The 24,660-nt window shown below is 38.4% G+C and overlaps 2 protein-coding genes across 4 annotated transcripts; both read right to left on the reverse strand.

Annotated features, from left to right (window-relative positions):
* Nucleotides 1-48: 48 nt before the first annotated feature.
* PDCL2 (phosducin like 2) lies at nt 49-9,500 on the reverse strand. The gene is given in 7 exon segments (XM_086889418.1): nt 49-3,005; nt 3,008-3,033; nt 3,069-3,182; nt 4,769-4,812; nt 4,814-4,908; nt 7,388-7,477; nt 9,473-9,500. Coding segments are annotated over 7 exon segments (486 nt in total). The 3' UTR covers nt 49-2,916.
* Nucleotides 8,636-22,523, reverse strand: NMU (neuromedin U). 3 transcript variants are annotated; one of them, XM_023925205.2, is made up of 10 exons: nt 22,340-22,523; nt 19,490-19,548; nt 16,197-16,244; nt 16,039-16,098; nt 15,474-15,503; nt 15,316-15,366; nt 13,196-13,270; nt 10,978-11,031; nt 9,566-9,605; nt 8,636-8,981 (listed from the first exon to the last, which is right to left on the reverse strand). In XM_023925205.2, exons 1-9 carry the CDS (start codon nt 22,482-22,484, stop codon nt 9,570-9,572), a joined length of 558 nt encoding a protein of 185 aa, XP_023780973.2. In that variant the 5' UTR covers nt 22,485-22,523; the 3' UTR covers nt 8,636-8,981; nt 9,566-9,569. The 3 variants fall into 3 exon arrangements, with proteins under 3 accessions (XP_023780973.2, XP_086746517.1, XP_086746518.1); XM_086890391.1 differs by lacking the exon at nt 15,316-15,366; XM_086890392.1 differs by lacking the exon at nt 13,196-13,270.
* Between the last annotated feature and the right edge of the window lie 2,137 nt (nt 22,524-24,660).

Consider the following 24,660-nt stretch of genomic DNA (forward strand, 5'->3'; position numbering starts at 1 on the left):
CGCTCTGCGCGCGCGCCTCGCCACGCGTGCGCAGCGGGGCGGGGGAGGGCGCGTGTCCCGCGCAGGCGCGGTGGGCGCGCGCCTCCCTGACCCCGGCTCACCTCGCCTCACCTCACCCCGCGGCCGCAGGAAATGGCGGCGGCGCGGAGCCACCGGGGCCGCCGGGCGGGAGAGCGGACACCGGGCTCAGCCCCCAGCCGAGCTCACGGAAGAGCCCGCAGAAGAGGCTCCGCTGAACTGAGGCGCTTCCCCACCGGCATAATGAACCCGTCACAGAACGCGGTCACCCGCGCATTCCCAAAGCGGAACAAGTGATGTCCCGGGTCCTCTCCGGGTAATGAATCCCGAGGTATTTAGGGATTCAACGAACCCGTTCCAGCGGAGGTCTGTGGTTTCTTCTTTCCTGTGTATAAACCTGTGAAATTTCCGGAACAGCAGAAACCGGAGGTGTTTGCCTCAACCCTTTCGTGTTTCCGAGGCTTTTAATACTAGCTGATAAATATGCGGCGACTATTTAAACATAAACCTGTTATGTTCAAATAATGCTAAATAATCTTATGCTGCAGCAAAAGATTGCTGCAAAACGTTTTCTGTAAAATAAAACCCTTAGGAGTAATATTGTGTAAGTCATCCCAATTTTTTCTCTCAGTTAAAAGGATTTTATTTTTCAGTTGATACCTGAATAGCAACGTATCTTAAAGTATTTATAGCAATTTAATTCGTGTTTGTGTCTAGAACAAAATAAAGAACTTGACTGCAAATTGTCATGGATTTCCTTTCTGGGTTACTTTTCAAGTAGTTCTGTTTCTCCATTTGATTGACAATTGTGACCAAAGTTTTATGTATGCAAAGATACTGTAGGGACAGGGGGCTCTTTACCACTAATGCTCCCAAAGAGCTAACCGTGAGCTTTTCCACTGGAAGAATTCTGAAAAGCATTAGTAACAACACTTATTTTTGTTACTGATTCATAATACTCAAATCCTAGCTTTCAGGGGAGGAGAATGTGACATAAGGAAAACTAATATTAATTACTCTCAAAAAGGTTAGCGCTCTTATGATGAAATGTAGTAGAGATAATAGGGTACAGCAGGAATGGAACATCCAGAAGAAAATGCAGGAATATTTTCAACAAAAATGCGGAATTATCAGAGCCAGAATATGGCAAAGAAACCAGGAGGCTACAAATATAGTCAGGCTGTATCTATCAAATTTGCCAGAAGATCTTAGTAACCAGTGATAATTCTTCAGAAAACACACGGATGCTGCCCTATCTCTTCACACCATGCATGAATGTGAGCATAACAAGTACTTACTGCAATGTTGCAGTAACAAATTATTCTTTGATAAGATCAAAACAACCAACACAGCTGTGGAGATGATACACATTTGCATTTTCTGTCAAAGCTGTGGCCAAAATGAGGTCATATTTTTAATGCTACTTCTCTTTTGGCAGTATTTTGTAGGATTCTGAAGGAACAGGACAGCTTAGAGATGGTGTGGTGGTTTTATGAAACTATTCTCCTAAAAATACTATTGCTCTGCTCTTGTCATCAGTGTGACTTTGCTGTGTATTGACAGTTCTGATTGACTCGGCATAGGCTTTGTGAGAGCCAACGTAACTTTTGAACAATGCCAAATTAGGAGCAGCAGATATTTTGTGAATTGGTTAATGATAGGACCACATTGGGCCGGAAATGCAGAAATTTCCTGTGCACTTCCATTAACTATAGCCATGTTTCCTAGAGAAATGCCATCGCCATCGTGCAGGACGTTCTTGAGAGCCACAGAACGACCACCTGCTTGGTGTGTTCCTTTTTGATCCATGCTGACCTGTTGAGGATCTGTTTGAGGAAACTGGTTTTGAAACCAAATTTCACATCACTCCAGAATACTAAAATGAGTGGATGTTGACTTGAAAGCCTGTCACAATCCACATAATCCTTGTAAAGCAAGGTTGGCTAACATTCCTGGAGCCTTTTCTTCCTAACCGTGTAACTGACCCAGCACCAGAAACATCTGGTTCTAACCTGCAGATTACCTTGGATTTTGCTGCTGCTGCTTCGTCACATCTGATGGCTTTAATTACAACTGTGTGGTCACTTGGCTTGGACAAGAACAGGGTCACCGAAGGGGAGGTTTGGCTCTTTTCCCATCGCATCTGCTTCCACTGTCACACACTGCCTGTGTCCCTTGCAGCAGCCTAGTGGGAGGGAGGCTCGCTGCTGAGAGGAAGCAATGCTACTTTCATAGCAGCCAGATTTGATACTTGAAGGGACTGTGCAATCGTATCTAAAGTCTCTGATGACCTATTTACATTTAAAACTACTAGTTAGTGTTCTAGTTTGAAATGACAGGTAACGACAGATAAGGCATTGTCTCTGAAATGCATCTACTAGTTATCCCTTTGAATCTGCAAAATAAAAGCTTCCAGCAGTTGTATCTGCCAGTGAGTATCTACCAATAGGCTTACCAAAGGAGTAGAAAACCTTGTCTGAACTAATTTATGTCAGAACATGTGATATTAATTAAATTTTTTTCAAGCAGTACATGTTTTTATCACATAACTGGTTTTTGTATTGTCCAACTTCTGCTGTAATAACAAGTAACAATTTATTCTAATATTGCAAAAAATTCTCACAAGAGAAAAAGGAACTAACTTTTAATAAAGACCAAGATACATCCCAACAACAAAAATTAGAGCCAACTCAACTTTAGCTCAGAAAAATATCTAACCATGAAACTGCAAAATACCTGTGCTTTGGTAATATTCTTACCATAGAATTACATAAATTCTATACAAATTCTTCGCTTTTTTCAGATCTTTTTTTCCCTTCAAAAATAATCAAATACCTTTTCAACCTTTAAGAAGTGGCCTTTAGATCTAATGATTACAAACATTTTCCATAATGTGAATTATTTAGAAACATTTCTAGTACCTTCTTGTTTCAGATCTATTCCCCCATGTTTAGCTATTCTGATGAACCTGCCTTGTATTTCACCAATTTATATACAAGTATTGTGGGTAAACATATTTAATTTATAAGTATATTTATAAACATAAATACTTGTCCTGGTAATTCTGAATGCAGCAGTTTACAATGGCTTTGAGAAACTTGCCTTCTGGAAACTTTCAGACCTTCAGGTTGAGGTGTTCATTAACCAGCAAACACATTGAGATACTAGAAAAGAATAAGGAAATATAATGACACTTCTGGTGTAAATGATTTTTAAAATAACTGAAGTTATTAAAACGTTTAAAGAAGACTATATTTGAATGGTCTGCTTCTACTTTAATTTGTTATAAGAATTTCAGGACAAATTTTAATTAGCTTCTTTCAAGATCATTGTGATTTAAAGAACTGCTGAAGTAAAATGCATATCAGGCACAGCCTACAAAATATTTTAGTAAAGCTACTAGACACTTCAAGCACTGTGCCTCATTCTTCACTTAAGTTTTTAATGCTGATTTTGTCCATTGTAGAGTTTAAATGAGTTTTTTTAATCTGTAACATACATTTTACTTTAATTTATTTAAACTAGATTTCAGTTTAACATTTAAATACTTCACCATTCCGTAAGCAACATCAGGGAAACCTTTGTGTATTTTTATTTTCACCATGCCTTACCATGTTCATTATTTTCATAGTTACTATTTAAAATACAATCACTATATAAAACCCAACCAACCAATGAAAAATACCCAGACACAGAAAACACCAAAAGCACCAGGGTTTTTCTTGTTCCCCTCCAGTCCATTAATCTTTGAGCAATTAGGATCTTTTGTACCTGACTGAAGTTAGGTCAGCTGGTGTGGCCTGTGGACCTTAGAGGCCAAAGGCAGGTTGAGCCAATTTTGTTAAAAGGGATGAGAGACTTTGGGGATATTCATACTCATTCCTGAGAGTTTACAAGATTCCTCAGAGGTTCCTATTTATGCAATGGTAAATTGTAGAATTGGTTCTTCATTATACAAATCAAATGAAAATCAAGAAAGGCCACTATTTTCTTTCTTCAGATCTTAAAATTTAAATTACTGTAATTTTATCCATTTTATTTGGCTGTCCAATTCCTTTTGCTCTTGGAAAAATATTTGATTCCTGACAATTAAGAATAAACTCCCTCCCAAAAAACTTAGAAAGAAGGAAAAGAGAAAACCAGTCTGAATCTAAAAAATTATTAAACATTCTGTACTAATTCTCAGTGCTTTTCAGAAACATCTAATAGAGTTGCTAACATACGCAGAAGTAATCATGGGAGTCCTTTGACATTTCTGCTGCACCCTGTCACAACTTCTGCTACCATTAGAGAATTTACAGAGCAATCAATAAATTAACAAATCCCCCAGCTTTCCTCAGTTTGCATAACTGAAACTTTGCCTGATGGGCTTTTGATTTGTCCAAGTCAAAGGGGAAATAAAGGTAGAATAATCCTGTTAGACTACTCCCACCGAGAAAAGAAACTGTGAACAAGTGGACACCACCTTCTTAGTGAAACTCAGAGATCTCAGTAAGGTTACATACATGCTGATAAGCATGCACAGCAAAATAAATCTTTCTTGCATTTGAACAAAAGTGAACGATTAGCTCTCACAAAATGAATTAACAAATCTAGCAGGTCAGATGCCCTATGAATCCACTCCTTCCAAAAATTTCCTGTTTCGTTAGTCTCTTGTATTTAATTTTTCTAGATTTTTTTTTTTAATTACCAGTTCAATTCTATATATTGAAGTATTCTACATCTTCTGAAAGAATGTAATTGTCTTGACCAATAAAGATGAATTATAACCCAAATATCTTCTGGAGCATTTGTAAACTTCATTTGCATACTGCTTTCCACAACTTTCTCTTAGCTTCACATATTTTTGCCTCCTCTGAAGACATTTCTATTCCTGCAAGTGTTGCTGCCAAATTCGAAAGTAAAAATAATAATAAGCACCTTTGGAACCTTTTGTATGCATTTTAAAATTATATCTATTACATATTAATTACTTAAATTATTTGAGTAACTCTTGATCTTGCAGTCTTAAAATTTTTGAGCTAGAAAGGCTTCTATGCCAATCTTTATTCAACAATATAATATTAAAATAAATTTTCTTAATTCATCAGTACTGAATTTGGGAAACTAGAGTAACAAACAAATTGTACAAGCATTTATCATTTGAGATGAGGCAGGAAAACAATAGAGCAGGTACTAAATATTTGCATGATTCTGAATATGAGATTAGTTTAGGGAGGAATTACAGTACTTATACTAGTATTTACCAGACAGTTTTAAAATAATGAAAACTGAAATGTAAAATCAGTAGATGGCAGTCTCCATCTATAAAAATACTTGCAAGATAGAAAAGGAAAATGCTTTACTGAAATTTGTTGAACTAAAAGCAGCTATTAGTTACACTAGCTGAAAACGACTGTGAAATTCAAAAAAAAAACCCAAAAAAATCACACAAAAAATTTACAATGTTATAATCTAGCAACAATACATGATAGTTTTGGTTCACAACTTCCACATATTTATGTGAATTATTTTCTTTCTCTGAGAGCACATTACTAGATACACTGTGTTAGTCCTAGAATTATTTTAGTCATTTTAACAATTCAACAGCAATAAATACAGGTAGAATCTAGACAGAGGGAATGTTTTGATCACATTAGCTTTTTTATTTTGTGTAAACTTCATGCCTCATTTTTCTTAGTTACAATAAATAGTTGAATAAGGTTGATTGTGTCACAGTTATGCCTAAGAACAGTGCTCTGTGTGTCACAGAATTCCAGAATTGCACCATGGCTGGGCTTGGAAGGGCGGTCACCTGATTCAACCCCAGCTCAAATAGCACCAGCCCGAGGCAGGCTGTCCAGAGCCATGTCCAGACAACTTCTGAGCATCACCAAGGAATAAGAGCATGCAATGTTTCAGTTGGTCACCCTCACAGTAAAGAAGTGTTTCCTGATATTCAGAGGGAACCTCCAGTGTTTCACTTTGTGCCCATGTTCTCTGGTCCTGTCACAGGGACCAATGGAAACACCTTGGTCCCGTTTGCTTTATACCCTCCATTCAGGTATCTGTAGACATTGATTTGGTCTCCCCTGTGCCTTCCTTCAATATATACTTCAAATTAACATTTTCCTGAAGTAAGAAATAGAAAGGCCATTAAAATCTACCTTGAGTAAAAGGCAAAACAAACACAATAGCTGTTTATTAGGGATCCACAGCTGGCTTTTAAAGCCACACAAGTTTATTGACTGGAGCATCTTTTCCTTTTATGAGGAAAGGCTGAGGGAATGGGCCTGTTCAGCCTCAAGAGGAGAAAACAGAGGGGACCTGTTGACAGGACCTCATCAATGTCTGTAAGTATCTGCAGGGATGTTGTCAGAGGATGGAGCCAAGTCAAGTTCTATTCAGGGGTGCCAAGCAATAGCAGAAGAGACCATGGGCAGAAACTGGTGCACAGGAAGTTATACTTGAATATGAGGAAGAACTTCTTTACTGTTTGGATGGCCGTGCACTGGAACAGGCTGTCCAGAGATGTTGTGGAGTCTCCCTCACTGGAGATAGTCAAGAACTGTGCGGATGCAGTCCTGTGCCATGTGCTCTGGAATGACCCTGCTGGAGCAGGGCTGTTGGACCTGATGACCCACTAAAATACAGTTTTCTTCTTTAATGGCATGCACCCCATATGCAAAACATTATCATAAAAGTGGAGCCATGTATGATGAGATCTTGTTTTTCCTATTTTTCTTGTGCACATGAAAGAAAAGGGATTCCCGCAACCAATTGTCCATTCTTTTTGTCTTGAACTGCACAGAAAACTCTATCCAAAACAGAAGAGAGAAAATGGGATTCAGAACTTCTTTCTTTGAATATTTATCATCATTGCACAAAGTCCTAAAGAATAGCAGAAAGTGTCTTTAGTGTGGCAGAGTTGTCTTTGGTGTGGCAGAGTGAGGGGTACTCTTTAATCAGGCAGAGAATGCGCCCTACTTGTGTAATTTGGATAAATGTTGAGACCATAACACTTCAAACGTAGTACACCTCCAAACACACGGTGGCCCAATGTATCTTCAGCTCAACTGAGGATGTATAACAGTGGTTTCCACTGTGGCCTGTTCAGCACTTTTAAAAAAATATCCAGCTTTCAGAGTAAATAATTTTGTTCTAACAGAACATGTTAGCAAAATATGGTGTAAGCTGTTTCTCTGTGCCACTGGCAGGAAGAAATAGGACAGTAATGTGGGTTCTATCTGACATCAAAATAATAGAAAGTGGAAAAAGGCAGTTGTGTCAGTCAGCAGACATTACTATTCAAAAGATGCTGAGTTTATTTTTTAGGAACATGTGCAATAGTGATGTGCACTGCTAATCTGGATAGGTATCTCACTCTACCTGTACATACCAATAGCTTTCCTATCAGTCTCATCAAAGCCATCTTCAGCTTGCTTTACTTCTTCAAGATTCATTCATTCATATGGTTTTACTAGAAGCCCAAACCAAAACAGATAAACAAACAAACAAAAGCAATCCACCTTTTGTTCTCCACAGTTACCAAATATTTTAAATGTATGAAAAGTAATAGGCAGATGTGGAACTAATAGAAGAAAAATATGTATTTATTTAAGTAATTAGTTAACTTTGCCATAACTCTGGGTAAGAGAGAGAAAAAAAAAAAAGAACTCTATTTAATTATAACTATACAGGAAAATACAGACTACAGGAGTGGATTGCTGCCGATAATTCAGAATGGTAATCCTCCTTATACTGACAGGCTACTTTATGGAATTATGTAAGTTAGTTATCTGTACATGTTAGATGTCATACTGCTTGTCACTGTCTGCATTGTATGTTTAATTCTTTTTAAATAATCTTTTTTAAAATAACTAAATGAAAAATACTTAAACCATAAATATTAACAAATCTTGTTATAAGAAATGTTAATTATTAAAATGCAGAGTAAAAACAAGTGGGCAAGAAGAGGAAAAGGTCTTCTCAATTTGGCTTCCTCTGAGGCTGTAATTTTTCCAGCTACCTTTTGAAGTTTCATTGCTCATCCAAAAGTGCAGAAGCAGGAATAGTAATGCTGAGGTCAATTCAAACCATGACAAGCCAATACAGTGTTAAAAACTTTAGCCCACTTCTAAACTGAATCATAGAAGCACAGAATGGTTTGGATTGGAAGGGACTTAAAGATCACCTAGTTCTGAGTAATTAGTTACTTTCAATATAATTACTACCTCAACAACATAATTTATCACAATTTTGGTGTGAAATTAAACTTGGAGAGAGAAGGTGGGAAGATTGTAAGGCTAACTTGTGCTTAACTTGTGCTTCTGAGTACAGCTTCAGTCTCCATCAAAAGCACTTGAGTTCTCAAGTGAATTGTGATCCCACTTGCAATTAAATCTTCTTATAAATGAGAACCATAGTGCATAGGTGTTCTTAATATCTAAGAAAGGATGCCATTATATTTTAGTTGAATTAAAGTCACGATATTTCTTCAAAACCTGTAACTTGTTCAGGTTCCTTTTATTAAGGGAAAAGGGCTTCTCATATTTTTCTTTTTTTTTTTTCCCAGATGGTGAAAAACACAAATCACAATATATTCTGGAAAAAAACACAGTAGTCTTGATTGCAAACATTCTCATTAAAACAACTCTCTGGCAGAGGGCCTTTATTTAGAAGGGAAAATTTGCTTAACAAGGTTGTTAGAGTCAATGTCTGTTGCATGCAAACACTGACTCTTTTACAGTTGAATTACATGTGGTTGGTTGTAAACACCATAACACTAGGAAGCAAATAATTTTAATATGCTTTTAATATAATCAAGATAGTAAAGACCTTCTTAACAGAATCTGGTTTAAGAATATTTACATTTGAGTGATTTCTAATTGTACGTTAATAATGAATAATTATTGTAAGGAAAATAGTATGTCCATGTACTCTGCATTCCTGCAGTTTTAGTTCTAGATCAGGAATCTATAATCCTGAAAAATAAGACAGAGCATTAGCTGTTGATACAACACTAAGTTGGATATAACACTTAAAAATTATGGCAGTATAAAATACATTAGAAAATAGAGCATTATAGTATTGGTATACATTTTTACATCTCTCCAAATTGTTGCAGGTACTGAAATTAAATCCTGAAGTTTGCACTCAGTTTCAGTGTGAGGTTTTTATCTTCATAAAATTAGAGAATTACCTTCAGGATGTCAGCTTACTTCTCAGAATTCATCTGACAGGTAGTTGACTCAATTCTTTCTTAGATTTACTTATCATCATCAGTACTTTCCAAATTGTTTACAAACATGGGATATTTTCCATTTCTTGCTGCCTGAAATACCTATGTGCTCTCTGTTCTGAGGACTGAACACCTACAGCTTCTGTTCACTTCATCTGAAGATAAGTGTATTTAACACATCTGGAAGAAGTTTGTGAGTGGAAATCTAAGTCGATTACACAGTTAAAGGCTTACTGAGACAAGTTCTCATCAAAAATATCATGGTCTATTTGGATAAAAATGAACTAATTTACGTGTATATCGTGATTAAAAGCATTAAATAAATACCTCCTTAGCGGAAATCCACTGATCTCCTTCCATTACGTGGCTGAAAGACAAATATTCATTAAGTTATATATTCTATAAAACTGACAGAATTTAGTAACAATGCCCCGAACAACTTTGTGTGTATAGAAATTGGTGAATTTCTCAGTAGTGTCATTGCGATTATTATCACAGATAGACCTAAGATAAGTTATTGTTTCATCTATATCTACTTCTGCAAGAGAATTATACACTAAAATTTAATGCATATCGATTGAATAATGAATTGTCTGTCTTGTATGATTTTATAAGGGGGAGAAAGCAGTAAGAAGTCACCTCAAGAGCTTGTTAATCCTTATTCTTTATGCATTTTCTTAAAATGTGCTTTCTGATTGTTATTATTGCATTGCAAGTGTTTGTTGCTATTAACAAACAAATACATGTCATTCTCAATGATTTTCTATTTAGACTGTATTCTTTGATATAGACAAGGACTTTCTCCCTTTTCACTGTGGTGTTTTTTCAGAAGTATTTTGCACTAGCCAGGATCTTGAAACAACTTCTACTAAAGCTGATAAAAAATTTCTTCCTGGGCTTAATAAGGATTTGTCTTTACTCTGGAAGCATGAATACACCAATGTTAATATTACCCATAACTTTGGTCTGTCATAACAACTCTAAGAATGCAAGCCTGATTCATAAAAAATGTAGCTGTAGAAATCTGTGGTATTTTCATTAGAATTATAGAACAATTTAGGTTGCAAAAAGACCTTCAAGACCATGGACTACAACATTAGACATGTTTTTATTTAAAATCATTAGCCACTTTCTTGTTTTAGTAGCAATACTAATCAAAATGGAGAGAACTATTCAAATGTCTGACTTGCCACCTTCTCAGTTTTGTTCAAGTGAAGTAGAAAGGCTCTATGTCATAAAAGCTGAACACAGTAGATTCAGTCTCATGAGAATTCCTTTATCTAGTTTCTTACCTTAGTGGTCAAAACAGAAGGAAAATGGCAAGGTCAGACCTAGCACACTCTATAAGCATGGAATCATATTTACATCATATGCAAACAGACCCTGTTGAACAAAGCTTTATGAGGATTTTCCAGGATGTTGTATTTTCTAGAACTTTTTCAGACAAATAGATACGAAATAACCAATGACTTCTTAAGGCATTGAATGGTATCATGTATACACAAATCTAGGTATATGATTTAAAAGAAAATCCTACAATGCCTTTATTTTAATGCAAGGAAGTGTCAGGAGCAGACCTGGGAATGTCCCTCTGTAGGGTGGAATGCTCTTACTGAAAAAAGTATCTTCAATCACAGTAATTCTTTCTGTAAATCAGTTATTTCTCTACTTTTTTTTTTTTCTTTTTTATTGGTAACTCTCACCACAAAACAAAAAGAAAAAATCAAAACAAACCATACCCTGTAGAAAAAATAGCCTCTGCTTTGAATCATTCCTGGTCCTTGAAGTTCTTCCTAAAAAAAAAAAAAGTATTTAAAATTATATCTACACCTGAAAATTAATACATACAAAGAGGTTGTTTATGTATATATAAAAAAGAATTCTTCAATACTACATACAGTCTTACTCCTTAAATGCTTTATATGCATTTCTCCATGTCAGCAAGGCAGTTTATGTTGTCATGTAGAAATAGCAGAGAACATATGAATGGAGCCAAATTCCACCTAAAGTTTTAGATCAGCTGAGATTGCTTTTGAATGGTACTAAAAATGATGAATAGTCTTTGCCTCTGATTTTCCAGGCCTCATTACCCAGGCACAAGAGTGACTTCATCTCTACAGATAGAGTTGGGTTTTTGCATCTTGCAGGAGGGCAAAAATACAAAGTGTAAATATCAGAAATATTTGAATACTCCCAGAACTGAGACCCCAGACTGTTCCCAAAGATGTACCATAACCCCCCGTCTCACATTAACTCCCGAAGAGCAGTGCTTATGATAGTCCGTGCTGCACACAGGGTGAAACAGCTGCCTGGTGATTCATACAGCAAGGAGGGTAACAAATAATGAAGAAAATAGAAATTCCGTTTAAATGTAACAAGTACAAAGCATGAAGTATCCATGCTTTAATGAGATCTTCATGATTAGAGAACACATATGGTTAATCACAGTGTTTTATTTGCTTCTGCTGGGATAAGATAGGAGTGATGTGTCTGTCCTGCAGGTGGGGAGACAGTAAATTTGAGAAACAGAATAGTCTCAGTGTTAGGCTTACCAGCACATAAAATGAAGATGGCTTTTATTTAGCAATGAAGGTATTTCTCAACTAAAAACTGGGGTACTGTGATCTCTTGGGTAAATATGATAAGGTGAAGTGTCACAGAAAGGAATCACGCCATGCTCTATTCTAATGCTGCAAGAATTGTGTCAAACAAGATGACTCCCATAATTTCCAAACTACAGAGGGAGATGCAATCCAGGGAAGCTTTCAAAGGAAGTAGAGTTTAAACCACACATAATTTTTGAGTCTCGATTTTAGTTCTGACTTCAGTTCACCACATATAGCATTATATTCTGTTTCTTGCTGTATGTAAAGCATCTGTATGATTTTTATTTCTATTATTCTTCTCATTCTAGTATTATCTGCATTTGAAACACCCATCTTGGATTTATAGTCTGATCACTACTATAATTTTTTATAGTTCAAAAGGGTAAAATTTTTTTTCTACATTGCCATTTGAGTCTTATGGTATTCATATGTAATTTTTTCAACTTTTTCTATTCAATGTGTGAACAAAACTGAAAACAGGAACAAAATAAGCAGCTGTTGCATGATTAAGAAATTAATTCAGAACAGAAAAATAATCAAGAGTACAACTACTGGTGAGAAATTTTGATTTCTGTTAATGTCCTTTTCCTCTTACAACCAGACACTTCTTAAAGATTACATGTTATTGTTTGACTCAAATAGTAGTGTCAGAGGTTTGGTATTAGAAAACGGCTGAAGCTAAGAATCTGTTATTTTTTTTAACACTCACCTTCTAAACTTCTAAGGCTTTGGAGATGTTAAAAAAACCCAAAACAAACAAAAAATTGTCATGATAAATATGCAAGCTTATTCACAAATCTGCATGTATATATGTATGTACACAGAAAAATGTGTATTCCTGAAGATGTATGATTACTTAGAGTTTTATTGCATTTATTTATTTGTTTGTTTGTTTGTTTATTTTAATGCCTGCCCTCTAGAAGGTATTTTGCTCAGTCTCTTATATTGACTAGCCAAGAAATTGCTTGAGCCTTCTTTCTTAGATCATATCCTATCAGGCAGGCTGTAGCTCAAGAGGAATCAAAGCAGTGGAAAAATCTGGTGTTTAAAACTGGGGAGAAATAATGAATTTAATAGAGCATGTTTCCCCCTTTGCCCATTTTCAATTCCTTATCTAGTCAGGAAGAGAGGTGGATGTGTTTATGTATAGCAGGCTCTGGTTTTCTTCCCAATATGACGAAGAAAAAAGATCAGCAGCAAGATAACCCTTCCTGAAGCACATTCTGTGACACTGAGATTTGGGTAGTCCAGCCAAAATATATAAGCAGAAAGGTCTACAAGGGCATTTTTAGGAAAGCTAATGAATCACAAAGTGTGAGAACATAAGCATGCAGAGTTTAAGTTTACATACGTCCAGTTTGTATCTCTTCAGTCTTCTCTCATTAAGCTGAGGAACGAGTTGCAGTAAAGGATGCAGGACAGACGACTGAGAGGACACGAACACACACACATGAGCAAAAGTGGAATTTGGCCCTTGTGATGAAAATAAGTCTCTTTCTGCAGTATTGGCTCATGGTCCAAACATGCACCAAAAAAAGGACTAAAGACTGAGAAACTTCTTAATTGAAAAACTTATTTTTTTAAACATTTTTACTTGACAACAGACAGGCATCAACATTTAAATTTGCACTGCACAGAGCGATGGTGAGAAATTCTATCTATCCTCACCATTACTAACTGAAAGTTCAAAACCATTTACAGACTCCCGGAATTAGTCAAACTTTGATCAGTCTCTAGGAGTGGTACCGAGAACATTTCTGTACACTGTTCCTACTAACACTTCTTAACAATTTTCTACTATGGAAGTTAGCAGCTTCAACATTTGTTGTACTTAAAATTTCATTTTACTTGAAAATAAATAGCAACAAAAAAATTGGATTTTTTGGTAAAGAGCAGTGTCCAGTAGAAATCCATTCTCAAGGGTTATATTTAACCATAGCATTGGTCACTCTATCTAAGCTCTGATCATGAAATTCTTTGAGTTCAACAAGATTTTAAGCTTGCAGACAGCTTAATTATGCACAGTGGCATTGTGTGCAGCCTAAGTGCTCACCGTGGGAAAACACAACTATGTGCAACTTTGGATAGAGGTCCACAGGAAGAAATAAAGTATAAAAAAAAAAAACCTGTGTTCCATTAACCAATTTAAACCTTCAACTCATATAAATGTAATTTAAAAAACAATGAATTTTTGCTACTTAGAGAAGTAATGCAAGTAAGAGAATTGTGATGTATGAAGTAACCAGAGTACCAAAGTGGTATTGCACTGCTTAGGTAAAGAGAACTTGCTTATTTCTAGCAAATTTTTTGCTATCTGCCTAAGGTAGGCAATATGGGATCATAATACCTAAAAAAGAAGGAGTCTGATATGATTGAAGCAGTTAATGAACATCCCAGCTTGGGATGATCCAGCTGGGCTCTGTCTTACAGCCAGTGGAGTGAGCTTATAAAGCCAAGGAATGATGGATCTCACCTAAGTTAGTATCTCTGAGAATGGCTAGAAAATTGTCATCTGAACAATGACAATAAAAATAGCTAAACAGCTAAAAGAAGTGAGGAAGTAGTAATCTCTGGGGGCAGCAGCAAAGGTATTCAGGATGGTGGTGCAGTGAGATGCAGTAATCCTTTAAGCAGGAGCGGCAGCAGAAATAGCTCATTTCACTGTTCCTTAATTACCATTAAAGCCTCCAAAGCAGCTGTAGCATGAAAACATTGACACCAATATGAGCAATATCACCTTCTAGGAAACACACCACATATTTCTGGAGAAATGTAAAGAACAAGGCAAAAATGGACACTGGCATGTAAGAATGATTGTTAAGAAACAAGAAAACATGAGTATGTTTAACTGTCTCAAAACTCTATGGTGCATAGATACACAAGGATAGCAGAGGATGTTTGCACTTCAAAAGCGAGATCACATACTTGGCTTGTTGGTTTATGAGAATATTTCTAGAGCAACAGTTCTTAGCCATGGTTTAAACAATACTTTTCATTCAAAATATAATCCAAAGTCCAAGTGAGACTTAAATACTATTTTGCCTGCTATGTATTTATGAAATGTGCAAATGAATTAATACAGTTTAATTAAAAATTAATAAAAATGCTTCAAGTGTATCTAATAGTTATGGTCCTGTTCTCAGGTCCTGTAAGTCCACATTGTTTCACTGCATGTGCTATTTTCCAATACCCAAAAAAAGTATTTGCTCTCATTCTTAAAATTTGAAACTGCAAGATAAAGATTCAGTTGGGATTCCATGAATGTTTGGTTGAGTTTGTTAGATTTTTTTTCCTGTACACCTGTACAACACTGATCATCCTCCCCCATATTATTAAAACACCTTCTGTACTGTAAACATGCAGTTCCCAGTCCTGAGTTTACTATACAGTTGGAGAGACTACTGCAGAAAGGAATATTGCCTTGGTTTTATATACAAGTACTCACTCATAAGGAGGTGCTATGCCACTTACCATGATGTCTGAGTTTCCCGAGTCATGAGTCTTAGAATAATGAAATAAAAACTGTTTGAAAAAATTAAAAGTGGGGTTTTACTACAGAACAGGGCAAGAGTTTTATGATTTTCTTGCCTTTTTTTAGTGTGATTATAGGACATATATAGACATCTTACCCTTTTGGTGTTGGCTTTCTCATCTAAACCCTGTGGGAATAATAGTTGGTAGAAAGGCTTTTATTCATTAAAATAAAAAGAACAATGGATAGTTTTGATTACATACATAATCTTTTCAGCACTGGGCTAAAATATCCTTCTTCCTTGGCAGATATATGTCTTTGCTTATCAATCTAACTAATAATTTCAAACTCTGTAGAGTGTATTGATTACTCTGCCTTAGAAGAGTTAGATGTGTTTAGTAGATGTGCCCTTGTTCATCCCCAGACTCTCCTAAGTAAATTTATTTGTCTCCTGAGAATTCATAGTTTTTCTAATCTGAAGAAATAAAAACACCTAACACTTTGTACCCAGACTGGAGAAAATTTTCCAAAAACTGATTGTGTCCCTGTTGTCTTTACAAAGTGTTACATTCTGGCAGATGGCATTTCAGAGTAAAAACTGATAGAAATACTTCCAGTGCTGAATGACACTTTGCATACTGGGTCTTCAGAATTCATTATAGGCAATGGCACAGTGAGAGATCAGGCTTCAAAAATGCTAAGCAGTCTTTTGTGTGTGTTACCTGTGGTTTCTGGAGAAATCCCATGACCAAAAAACAAAGTTCTTCCAGTGTAGTGGACACCTAATGCAAAGAAAACAGGAATTCAGGTATCACAATTCCAATTCTACTACATATAACAAACAGTGTCATAATTGTAGAGTTACCTCTGTCTGACTGACCTGAGGCTGAGAATCTGTGGACAGGTAAGCAGAACATGCATCGTCTATCTGTAAGAGTTCACACAGTTTTTTTAGGAAGCCAGAGTAATAAAAACAAGAGAAATATGCGTATTTTCTGAGAATGGTAAGTGCAGCTAGTGGCATGGCAAGCTTGGCTACTGTAAGGCATCTTTATATGTCCTTTCATGAAACACTTTGCATTCAAAGGGGGAAAAGGCTTTAACAATATAAAAAAAGAAAACAACATCAACAAACTTATACTTACTTGATCTGTACAAACATACGTATCAGTGACCTTTATTTCCTACCCACCACACACTCCTCTTAATTGCAGACTTCTCAGACTAAGTCATATTTTAAGTTATGATTGTAAGCATCTGGGGCATGATCTGTGAACTTGAATCTCTTCCGCAGTATCTTTGAATTATACAAAACTGTGAAGAAAATGCCTAAACTAAGGCAAGGGATTCAAGGATCAATCCTCAAACACAGCTCTTTCAATTGGATTATGGCATCCCTACAGGCGTATGACACATGCATCCCTTGAGTGATTGTGATCTATGCTGGCACATCTTACGCACACCATAATCCATTTGTGCCAGAAGTTTGCAAAACACTGTCTGAAACACCACTAGTGTTTGTCTTCACCAGTCTTTTCAAAGCTGTCTTCATTCAGTGCAGTCATGATCTTGTCTTGGAAGAAGTACTGAAGATGTGATTCCTGTCCATCCTCTCCCTACCGTTCTAACCTTGTATTAATTACATCCTCCTTCTGTTTCTTTTCGAAGATGAAAGAATAATGTAATACTGAGTAATTTTTAGTTGAGTTATTAATAGAGAAGGAATAAGAGATGGAATAGAAGGTATTTGAGTTCAGAGAAATAATATTACCAGCGCTGAAAGCTCTGAGTATTCTGAAAGGAAAAGTCTCCAGCACTGCAACTGAAGTTGCACAGTTTAATAAAGATGACAAAAAGCAACATACAATTTTATTAAGTAACTTAAAAGTTATATCAATAGTAGCCTCCATCAGTATATGCTATTTTTTTTCCATTTAACATTTGGTAGTGTTAGACAAAAAAAAAATCTTTGCCACTCATGTTGTTCACAGGCTGCATAAAAAACACCGTGATTTTGGGGGGCAGGGTTTGATAGACCAGGCAATGCAATAGTTCCTGCAATTTTTTTATAGATAAAAAGCCCTAAGTGACATGCATTAGCAATGAAAACATTAAAGAAAAAAGGAAATTAAAAAAATAATGCTTATCTGAGCTCTTGAGGACAGGAGATGATTCATTTCTCCGGAGACAATCTATGAGAAAGCATTAGCAGACATAGTGGGAAAACTAATAGCTCACAGGATTCCCTTCTCAAATAGGTTTTGTTGGTAACACATCCTCTCCTTTCTCTTATTCCTTCATCTTGCATATGTTTGAGTGTATTAGTTCAGCTTCAGTTCTTTCAGAGTAAGGAAGTATAGAGGAAGTCAGCAATGAATGAGAGAAAATCAAGCTGAAGTAATTTTGGAAGCTTATGTTAAAAAAAGAGCTGTTTCCTCTTGGGGATTGTTTGTGTTTCTGTTTTGTTTATTTACTTGACAAAGAGAACTACCATAATTCAGTAGCAGAACAAACCAGAGCCTGCTTTGTGTTCAACACGGTGTCTTTCAGCTACAACCTTCACAGACAAAGCGAGGGCTGAGGAAAAGCCACAATTTCTGTTAATTCCTTTTTAAAAAATTAGTAGTTTCTATCTTCTATGCATCTTCTCCAAAATTTTCTCTCCTGTCTCAGAAACGTGGGCTGAGGGTAGAAGATTGCAAGTTGCTTGAGGTTGGTTAAATAACATGAAAAAACAAAAGGAAGTAAGATAAAAGTAAAGAAATAAAATACTTAGTTACAAAGTTCTCAAATTTATAAACTCAGAGCCATTCCTGGAACATACTAGGTTTATTTAGAGGCAGGGTTTCTCCTGTGTAATCCACTGGTAAAGTAGCAAAGAGTGAAGAATTGTTATCTGCACTTTATGTAACCCTGGTGAACTACTATGAGTGAGCAATTAGGTTGATTTAGGGTAAATAACTGTATATTGAATTCTCTTTCTTTTGACTCTTTCCAGTCCAGCATAATTCTAGTTCTAATGGTAACTTTTATATTGCTTCTATTACAAAATTTTACAAAATATAGCATCTTATGCATACCATTTTCTTCATTGAAATCAAAAGGACCAGTCATCACAGAGACAAATCTTACAGCTAGCAAATCTTATCAAGACATTCAGAAATGTATAAAACAGCTTTTTAAATCCAGAATGTAAATAACTCATTTTCAAAACCTCCTTACAGTTATCAGGATCTTACTTCCCAAGAGTTCCATTTTTTCCTGGGTAATAAATGTCACTGGGGCTTGCTCAAGTGCCAGTCTGGAGTAGGTTAGGTTTTGAGTCACCATGTCCAACATGAACTGTGGGGACATGGCAGTGAGTGGAATGTCTCCTGCAATGGTCTCAATCAGAAGAAATTTACTCTCTGCATCTGCCCCCTTGATGAGTCACTTAGTTTCCAATGCTGTCAAAAGCTACTAAATTAAATGTCAACACGGTAGTTGACAGTTGCAGCAACACCAGGGCATGCGAGTTGGAGGGTTTACCTACATGTTATGCCCTGCCACTCCATCTGTGCCAAAAGGGCAGGGAAGAGCCTGTGTTAACACCTGCGCCACCCTCCAGGGTCAAAACAAACATTCATTTCAGAGATGAAAGTGGAAGTTATCATACCAATCAGCAGACAAACGTTAGAGAGGCTAATTGACACAATACTTTGTCCTTTCCCTCTTAAATTCAGGGCTAGGATAGGATTGAACAGTGTCCCAGCCTTGTGTGCTGAACAGAGGATGCAAGAAGCAAGACTTGATGAGTTGAAACAATTCCTGAGTATCACATACAGACTATGAAAATACCAGATGGGAGGGACACTGTGATGTTTCCAAGGACAGTGTTTGCCTGGACAGTGACAGTTATCAAACATAGCTCTCCATCGAGACAAGACAATCTCTTCTCAGAATTACATCTCTACACCTAATCCAAACGTCCTCCTGAAGCAACTGTTCAGAACACCTGGAAAATTAGATATTTCACCTCTTTGCTGATGCTAGGATAGGAGACATACAGGAAGACATACTGGAAGAAAACACAGCTGAACTCCGGGCAAGAGAAATACTGAATAGTGAAGTGGGACTGGAGCAAGGATGAGCACAGACGAAATGGAAGGATACCACATGGTAGATGATGCTTACCTCTTTCAAGAGCTGCAAATCCTCATCTGAATCAAGCGCTTGGGATGGCATTGGTGCACCTGGAAACACAAACTGTGCTTAGCAATGCTGTGCAGCAAAGGTCATTAGTATAAGTGTCCCATGTCACACATATCTAGCACAACTGTTAACTGCAAAGATCGAGACCTGCTTGGTCTGAGGAAGTCTGTGACCCTGGGTGCTCTGTGGTTCTGTGTTGCCTGCTCTATTTCAGCAACACAGCAGGATGCTTTTTCACAGGTTCACAGCAGATATGGACACCCACATCTGAGCAATAAACAGTGGGGAACTTTCTTAGGTGTCACTTAGAAAATCACATTCCAGTTCCTACAACCTCGAGTTTTCTGAGAACTCTGCTCACCTCCAGTGCACGCACTGTAAGCTGAGGATCTGGACTCTACTTCTTGCCTTCTTGTATGCTACAGCTGCAGAATTGAACATGCACCATGTAATGTACAACTGCATATAAATAATGTCCATGATATGAACCTGTTGTTTTGAGAAGCTGATACACTGTTGTACATGTGTAACTGGATTTGTTTCCTCTCTCTTGCATATGTGATGTGGAAAAGCTTCTCCCTCAGTAGATCAAATGTGCTCTTAATTGCAGAATGATGCAGTGAAACTATGCTTAACTTGGGGCAGCTCCTTTCTCTACTTCTAACCAACCAGGCTGCAGACATGGAAGTCACTGTCCTAGGGTCCCTCCCAGCTCATTGTCCAGAATATCCCTCTTACCACATTATTTTACCTGGCAGCGTATTTCTGATAGCAGTGTATTGTTAGAGTCTCTGTAAATAACAGAAATGAGAATCAGACACCACACAATGGTATCAGAGAGGGGACGTGCTGTAACTCCCTTGGGAGTGAAATTGGTGTCAGACCTCTAGACCTAGCTAGAATGTCCAGTGAGCAGGGAATAAATGTTATTTGTTTTACATTTACCCCTAATAACAATGATCACAACAGTAGTTAGCTCCAGGCATTAAGGGATGGATTTCAAAATCACATTTTTCTACTGGCACGGACTTAAGGTGACTAATTATTATGGATGCTTGCTTTGCCCAAAAAAAAAAAAAATTAGAGGGGCTCTTAATTTCACACTATATAAAAGCAGTATTTTTAAAAAAATCTCTGAGTTGTTCACATAATAAGGAAACTGATTTCCAATTATTTGTTTCATTTGAAAGAAAAATGCCAAATAAATTAAAGGTGCTACAATTGTCTTATGTTTTCTTCTGCTTTTCAAATATTGTATTAGAACTGGAATACTGCCTGGGATTAGTATCCTAGTTAAAAGAATGGAACAGGGCAACACTTGAAATCAGCACACCTTCCCCATCAAAGCATTGCCTGCCTATCTCTGATCACTGCTTCTGCCATTGACTGGTTCCCAAGGCTTTTCAGGGAGATCTAAAGAAATTCATTACCATGAATTAGTAAACCTTAGGGCAACAAGCAGGAAGGTCTGAATATTATAATTTTCTCCCTTTTTTTGGTAGCATAAACTTCTGGACAGAGAAGATAAAGTATTTCACACACTCCTCACGTTCCTTTAGCTTTCTCTACATATTCAGAAATTTTTATTTCATGTGCAACCCCATTTGTTTTGTGCACCCAGGACTGTGTTCCTCCAGAGACTGAGAAGTGTTCCTCCATCACCCCAACCAGAACAGGGCTGCAGCACCTACAGGACTTCATTAATTTACACAACAGCACATACAGTGAAACATTAAGGTTTTTGTAAAATACACGAAATAACCATAGGCGTATGGAGAAAAAAAGAAGGCAAGAGAGAGAAAAGAGAGAGAGGAGAGGAGGGAGAGGAGGGAGAAGAGGGAGAAGAAGGAGAGAGAGAGAAAGAAAGAAGCATGTGCCATTGAAGAAAAGATTCCTATTTAAAGGGAACATAGAGGAGGCAATCCTTCTACAAAATCAGCATTGTTCACAGTGCATTTGCTCTCTTGTCCTTCAATTTTGACATCTTTAAGAAATTCAGCTTCTTTCAAGGCAGCAGAATGCCAGATGCACAGCCTGGGACTCACTTGTTACATCTTCTCTTCCCTCTACTGCATCCCTAAACAAGTTCCTGGTGATCATTTGTGTAACAACAGTGATGAAATGCTGTGTGCCACTGCCCTCCATTGCAGTCCTCTTCCTTCCCTCCCTTCTTCCACATCTTCTGAACTTATTTTTAACATAATATTAAGTACGCTGCAATTAGATTTCTTTGGTTATTGATATTAAAAAAACACAACAAAGCAGAACAAAAACTCACAGCTAAACCAAATCACACAAATATAACATAAACAAAATAGAAATAGTCCTTGCACAGCATTTTGTAATGTTACTTTACAAGGTGTAAGCAGCTAATTTATCTGAGGTGGAAAAATAGAGTAGAAAAGAGAGTATGATTTGTTAAAAAGTCAGCTAGATGTTTCACAATATCCACCTGCTACAAAAATAGCAACTTTCAGGATTCTTCACCTGATAAATATTGCTACAGGTTGGAATGACTGCCGGAGGGTTCCTAATTTATCCTGCTGTTTTGTGATACATGTCGTTTCATGCCTTTTCTTACCTTTTCAAAGCCAGACTAAATGACACTTCGAGTGAAATCTCTTTTCAGAGAAGCCTGTTCCCCGAGCTGCCGGGGTGTTTTGCCAGGACAGGGTGTCGGTAGCGGGCCGCGGAGGAGGCTCCGCAGCGCAGTCCCCGAGCCGTGCCCAGCAGCGGCCCCGCTCCGGCGGCGGGCTGCGGGCACCCCGCTGCCCAGCACAGCGCCGAGCTGCCGGCACAGCAGGAGCGGATGGCGAGCGCCCTGATCCTCACCTTTGCAAGCAGAAATGGAGGAAGCGAGGAGGAGGAGGAGGAGGAGGAGGAGCGGGGCCGCGGGCAGCGCCGTGCCGCCTGCTCCCTTCCCCGGGCTGCGCTCGGGGCTGGCGGCGGGGGGCTGGCGGTGCCACCGGTGTCCCATGTCCGCGGAGCTCCCGCCGCTCTGCCAGCCGCTCTTCTGGGCATGTCCTCGCTGCCTGCCCCAACTTTTTAAATCCCCCGACACGTGGACGAGCCCCGGCCCGGCTCGGGAGGGCTGCCCCGCTCGCCCCGGCCGGTGACTCAGCCCGCTCCGCCCCGGCGCAGGGCCGCTGGAACCCGCGCTGGGGCCGTGGCTGCCCCTGCTTGGCACGGAGCCGAGCCGCTGGCCGGGCTCCAGGCCCTTTACTAAAGCCCCTCGTTAAAAAGCAAGCCGGTGTTTTAGCGTCCCGGAGCCCTGCAGGAGCCGCGGCGGCTGGCGCTGCTCCCGCCCTGCCGGGGACGCTGGCAGAGATGAAACCGGGGCCGCAAAGGGGGGTTCAGACTGCCCCAGCCCCTGCACGGGGGAGAGGAGGCGTGATTTAAAGTGGGTATACCGGAGCCACCAGCTGATCTGCCCCCAGCCAGCTGAGGTGGGAGAAAATCTCCTGGGGCTTGCACGAGTGAGCAGCCGGCGGCGGCTGTGGGGACGCGGGGCTCTGGCATGGGCACCCCCAGACCGCACTGAGTGTTGTGGGGACCCCCCGGCTGCAGGGCTGTGACTGCCCCCTCACTTCTCCTGATGTGCCTTACACACACGCATAATGCCACACCGCGAAACACAACTCGGCGATGTGGTAATATTTAGCGATTAAAATCCTAATACTGTGCCTAGCAAGGTATTTTACTTATAATGCAGCTGCAGACCTTGGTCCCAGTTGTTATTTGTGCCTGTAGATAGTGAAAGCAACTACATTATGTGGCAGACAAAAGTACACAGACTGCAGATCTGCTAAGGCACTTGGGCAGTTTAGTCCAGGCATCCCTGCAGCACGGCAAGGTCTGGCTTAGCAGAGTGGCTGGCTACCCAAGTCCCCCGTTCCTCCTGCTGCCAGATCCAACAAATGATGAGCGAGCAAGATGCTCAAGCTACTTCTGACCTGTTCCTCACACCGAGCCCAGCTGCAAGCTCTGATTTTGAAGTATGGTGAAAGTCTGACTATCTGTGCTTTCTCACCGTTTGCTCCAGGACGAGCCTGAGGTGCTGCTCCAATGCTACAGAGCTGGTTTCAGGGCAGGAGATCCTAGTTTAGAGTCTATTATTTGTTTTCCCTTCTTTTTCCATTCACTCATATTTTTTCTCTTGGTTGTTTTTATTCTGTCAAAGGAAATTAGTATATCACAGTCCTGCAATGTGACAATAACACAATAGTATTTTCCAAAACAACTTGCAGTTCTTTTTTACCATTTCTGTGGGTTTTGACTGGGGCTAAATAGTATATGGTGGAGTAAATCTGCCTGACAAGAGTGGCTGCTGTTACTGCGAAATAAAACAAAACTTTGATTTACAGCCATGGTGTTGATGTCTGCTCTTTGCCTTCACCTCTATAAGTTGGATGTGAAACAAAGTGGGCACTGCCACCTTTGGACACCTTGACAGTCCATGGAAATTGCAAAATCTTTGCCAAGTAACATGCTAAGGATGCTATGAAATTATTTTAGTAACAGAAGCATCTTCTCTATCAGATTCAGTAGCAAAGCTTTCCTTTATATGTCTGGGAACAGAGCTAATCCTCGTGTCAATGGAGAGCCAGTTATCAGACCAGTACATAAATTGAAGAAGCCTGTATTTTGTATGTATGATTGTATTTGTACCTACCTAATTAAAAGAGTTTTTTAAAAAACAGTCTTAATTGAGGGATTGCATTTAGTTCTGGTTTTTCATTAATAAAAGCAGAACACATTTATTTGAAGAAATTATCATAAATGGGGAGTCATAAGTGCTGAAAGGTATCTCCCTAATCTATCTTGATTCAACTGCATGAATCAGTGTTCTTTTAGGCTTAAGCCTAAGGAAAGATTTAATTTGTTATGCATTTTAATAATTCCAATCTTGTTAAATATTTAATGGATTGTGAAATAAAATAAATTACAGTCCATTATGATTTGAGTGCAGGATACCTGTGGATATTCTGCACCTGTTGACTGGTGCAGAGTGTTTTAAGAATACTGACAAAAAGATACATCTTAAATAAAACTTTAGTTTCAGGTGAAAGGGCCTGATTTGCCCAGAAGTTGCATTTTTGCAGTGTGTTTTAGTACTGCAAACTGAAAAATTTTGCTGAGCCCACTTGCACAAA

The sequence above is a fragment of the Cyanistes caeruleus genome, chromosome 5 (assembly GCF_971803275.1).
Source record: "Cyanistes caeruleus chromosome 5, bCyaCae1.hap1.1, whole genome shotgun sequence".
Lineage (NCBI taxonomy): Eukaryota > Metazoa > Chordata > Aves > Passeriformes > Paridae > Cyanistes > Cyanistes caeruleus.